The sequence below is a fragment of the Rhincodon typus genome, chromosome 35 (genome assembly GCF_021869965.1).
Source record: "Rhincodon typus isolate 14 chromosome 35, sRhiTyp1.1, whole genome shotgun sequence".
Classification (NCBI taxonomy): Eukaryota; Metazoa; Chordata; class Chondrichthyes; order Orectolobiformes; family Rhincodontidae; genus Rhincodon; species Rhincodon typus.
In genome coordinates, this window is record NC_063366.1 from 12,446,111 (window position 1) to 12,450,898 (window position 4,788).

Below are 4,788 nucleotides of genomic sequence, written 5' to 3' on the forward strand. Positions count from 1 at the left end.
CTTCATTTTCTGAAGAAGAGTCTAGGCCCGAAACGTCAGCCTTCCTGCTCCTCTGATGCTGCTTGGCCTGCTGTGTTCATCCAGCTTCACACCTTGTTATCTACATTGCATACCTTGCTATTCAGAGGTACAGCACTAAAAATGGAAAATATTTACAACAGAAGTAAATCAGTGAACATTGTTTTGGGGGCGGGGGGGTAGAAAGAGAAGAGAGTAAGTAATAGTTAGTATTTTAAGTGGTAACTCTGAAGAATGATGACAAAGGCCTTTCATTCTATTTGGTACCATCCTTCGTCAACCAGTCATTTCTAATTTAAACTGGACAAAGGTGAGTTAATGTCTAACTCAAAAGAGGTTTTCCAATCATGCAGTAGATGTGCTCAGTCACATTAGGGTGTTAACCCAGACTTCACAATCAAGTGGTTGAGTTCAACAACCTGCTGAGCTACAGGAAAGTGTGCCAGAAACGAAGCAAGCTGAAACCTGCAGAGTTGGCCATTTCTGAACAGGCCATCTCAACATATTGAGATAACTTGCCCTAGAATGAATTTTCATATGATACCAACCTCCCAACTCTTCAAAGCTTAGTGCAGTCCTTAGGATTTCAGAAGCACAAAGCTGAGTGAACCAACTGTGAATACACAGAAACAGAACTTTGGATGCAAACTGGAGGGTGATGCCTACAATAAGCTGAATAGTATGGTTGAAATAAAGGAACAATCGTGTGAATTTCTGCATTTGTTACTAATTGCCAACTATTAGAAACAAAACGGTTAACGTGTAGGGTCAATAAAAAGGTTGGATGACAGGTTGAATAATATCCATTTATAAATAACATGCTGCAATATTGATGGAGAGAACAGCCAAAAGACCAATGACATTGATACTAAGTTAGAAAGTAGCATCCTTACTGGTTCAAGATATCCTCCGATCTGGTCTGCAGCAAAATGTTCAAGTACATGCATCTGCTCACTAACTTTTTTGCATCTTTCATTAACCTGAAGGTCAAAAGTAGGAAAGATAATTAACAAGCCATGGCGTTTTAAGCAGAAGGCACAGAACATAAATATTCTGAACAGGCATTATGCAAAAGGAAGAAATAGTGTGTTTGATAGATTGAAAATAACTCAAACAGAATGGATATCGTTAGTTGTGAAATGGAATCTCAAATTCAAAAGAGCAACTAGACTACTAAAGAATCAAGATGGTTGGTAGAGGAGGTCCTTTTATTCTAATCTATTTGTTGGGAAACTGGCAGGATTGAATGGAATGTTAATTTTACATCTCTCCCAGTTTTCTTTTCTATTGTAGATAGAAGTGTGTAATATTGAATTAGCTACAATTCCTGGTATAAACAGACTGCATGATGGGGGGATGGAAGATGCCTATAATTGTTAAACGTGCAATGGCTAGCGCACACTGACGGACTACCACGTGCTCCTGGCCAAGCAAGGTCTTTGTCCACTAGCAGGGAGGAGACAATTGAAAAATCAGACTCTGCTGCATAAACAAGGACTATTAAGCCATAACAAATGTTAAAGTGCATCCCACTCAGTTTCAAGCTAAGAAAGGTTAAAATATCAGCTCAACCCTGGTTCTTGGTTGTTTTTATCTAAACAGAATTTATGGATCATACCCATTGTACATATTGTGAACACCACCAGCCTCAAATAAAGAGTTTGTGGGCAATCTCTAGTGTACACACCAGAAAAAGGTAACTGGGCTCACAAGTCAAAATAGATTCTCCAAAGAAAATGGACTACAATTCCCTGCCCAACCTCCCAAGACCATAGGCAAATTCTTCAACGGTACCCCGTGTTCATAAATATTCAAACCCATTAATAAGATGATAAAAATCTAGCAGTTACAGCTTCTCACAGAAAAGGAAAATAGGTTAAGATTTGAAACTATTTGTTAAGTATCAGTATTCATTTATTTAATACATCATATGTTATTACAGCAAACCCTTAAAAAAATCACATGCTGTAACAAACTCTGAAGACAGTGGGAAAAATATGGAGCTTGTGTTTTGCAGGTGTATAATTATATGGAGAAAAAAAAATGAAAAATTACCTGTATATTCTAATGACACCATCACCACTTTTAATTTCCCCATCTTTACCAAGTAGGCAGTCCAACCCTATCAGAAGCTCTTTTGGATCTACAGGCCCTGAACCCATCGTATCAAAGGGGTGTAATTGTATCAATTACCTTTTAAAAAAAATAAAAAAAATAGAAAATGTCAGTTTTTTTTTTAAAATTCTCCTTCTGACCAAAAATAATTAAGTAATATTAGATTACAGCCTTTATTTATAATTAGGATCAATATGTATGCAAACCTAGTCCAGTAATCTTGCTGCACTCACTTGCACACATTTAAATTTACAATTCCTGAAGGTTGCCTTACAAGACATGACTTATTCATTCAGTTCTTCCCTACCATCCCACACTACCCTCCCAATCGGTAGAAAAATCACTGATCCAGTTCTGAAAATGCAACAATTATACTTTAACATGATTAACACAATTTGTAAAGGACAGCAAATGACAACACATTTTCTGCCTCCGGTCACCTGCTCTTTCTAGATGCCCAGTGTAAGATTAAAGCTTTCTAGCATTTCTCTACTGTTTTAAACACAATTGCTTACACATTTCAAATTCAAACATTCAGGTATCACCTATTAGTTTAGGAATCTCTTTAACAGGCCTAAACTAAGCAGATACAACAAATCAGATCCCTCCCAGCTCAAAGTGATATCAGAAACAGCATTAGAAAAACAAGGGGAACAGTCTTCTGACAAGTGTGGTAGGGTTAGGCTTGTTTATTACTAGCTGAGTACAACATACATTGTTTTGTGTAAGGCAGCTTTGTTTTCCTCCTGGACTTGAATATTTCAGTTAAATTGCCCAGATACAGCCATTTATTAGAAATTAAAAGCACAGCAGCCAAGTTAAGCATTATTACTTTTCTCCCCAACTCCACCCTACTCAAAATTCTAACACCTATATTTGGAACAAATTATTGAATGGCAATATGAACAGCCAATTTCAGAATATAGGTGTGGGCAGTGTCACAATCCATCCTGTCCTAACTGCATTAACAACATACATTCAAACTTAGACTGAGTCCACTTGGGAAACTAGTTTTCAAATTACAACTCGCTGGTTAAAGGTATAAAGTTTAAAAAGGAGGCAGATACGCTATAAAAAAAATGCAAAACATTTCTGCAAAACAAAATTGCAGAAACCTTTATTTTGACAGGCAGTTGAAATTATTAAAAATGGCAATAGCAAAGATCTGTAAGTTTTGCATCAGAAGGCACTCATATGTTGCCACTATGTAACAGTATTAACAGCTTCAAGCAGGTCGCTTAAGAGTTCTTACAATTAATGATGTTCTGTTGAGTGAAGTGCTCTTTCATTGACTGTATTTCAAGTTTTTTTTTAATAAAACAAGAGCACTATTGATAAAAATATGCTATTGGTTTTTTTATATCAGTGCAGATAAAGTACTTAATTGGCCCCACAGTGCTTTGCTTAAAGCCATTTAATTTTGAAACTACTAAATTATAGTGGTACTGATAGGTTGTATTCTAATAGTGGGTATGTAGTGCACAAGTCTAGTGCCTACTAGACAGTCAGAGCTTGTGTTTTGCTATTTTATGATTCAAAGAAGCAAGCTTGAGTATTTTTTGGGAGGATGGAAAAAGTAGGCATGCCTTACAAATAAACGCCTTTTCCCCAATCATTATTCAAGGATATAGAATGCCTTGGTGAATCACAACAACTGTAGACTATACCATGTGTAATCACCCTACTGAAGGCCATTAAACCAATAAGCAGTATTGATAGTCAGATCTTACAATGCAATGCAATTTAGCTTTTGCTTCTAATATGGTAGTGTCAAGGAGAGGCCAGACTCAAACGCAGGGACTGTCACCAAGGTGTTAAATGCTCTGGAATCACTCAAGGACAAAAATGTTGTGCAACAGCCAGGTAGATGGAGCATGTTTTAAACAAGTGTTCAGTTCTTGTCATTTCCCCAACTGAAATGTGAAAAGCTACTCCTATAGAGGGTTATGCAGTGAGATGGTATGGCCAATTCATTATGATGCAGCCTCAGCAGCATTTTCAGGTTGTGCAGTTGAGCTGGATTCCTGCAGACAACAATGCAGATCTTGCCGACTCTTCTCCTGTCCCACAAAGACAGGTACAGAACAGATAGCAAGGAAATGGGAAGAGACAAAACAGTGATCGCCTGCAATTCAGCATCAGCTACCAGAATCAGTTGAATGCAGATCTCCAGCTGCCTGCTCAAAAGGTCCATGGTCTGGGAGACTACATAAAAGGGGGTGGGGAAGAGATAATTAAAATTTAAATGTTAAAATTTGACAGCATAATGCCCATTCAAGAGGAAGCCTGTGCACAACTTTTGAAACTGTTTATAATAATGCATTATTAACATGTATCCAAGTTAAAAACTTGTCCATGGCAGAAAGCAAATGCTAAAAAAAAAACACTTTGGCTCATAAAAGCAGTTTATTTATGAAACTATGTTGCCAAATTTGCCAAGGATGAACTTGAGCATAATGTCAGAAATTTTACAATTTTAACTGAGGGTCCAGATCAAACAATACCTGTTAGAATTGTTGTGCCTCAAATGAAACTCCGCAGTACTGTATACAAATGTTAATTTTCAGGCAGTAAGTCAAGTATTTGATTATGTTGGGTTCTTTATCGGAACATACAGAATACTTGTGAAGTCACAGAATTTCTGATCATTGTATT

The 4,788-nt window shown here is 37.1% G+C and overlaps 1 protein-coding gene across 1 annotated transcript in view; it reads right to left on the reverse strand.

Annotated features, from left to right (window-relative positions):
• ppp1r10 (protein phosphatase 1, regulatory subunit 10) overlaps positions 1 to 4,782 on the reverse strand; it is a 25,116-nt gene extending 20,334 nt beyond the window's left edge. Inside the window, exons 1-2 of the mRNA XM_048616729.1 lie at positions 2,074 to 4,782; positions 912 to 998 (exon numbers count right to left, since the gene is read on the reverse strand). Of these exons, the coding sequence (XP_048472686.1) occupies positions 912 to 998; positions 2,074 to 2,180 (194 nt within the window). The 5' untranslated portion in view covers positions 2,181 to 4,782. The remainder of the gene's footprint in view (positions 1 to 911; positions 999 to 2,073) is intronic.
• Positions 4,783 to 4,788: the final 6 nt, after the last annotated feature.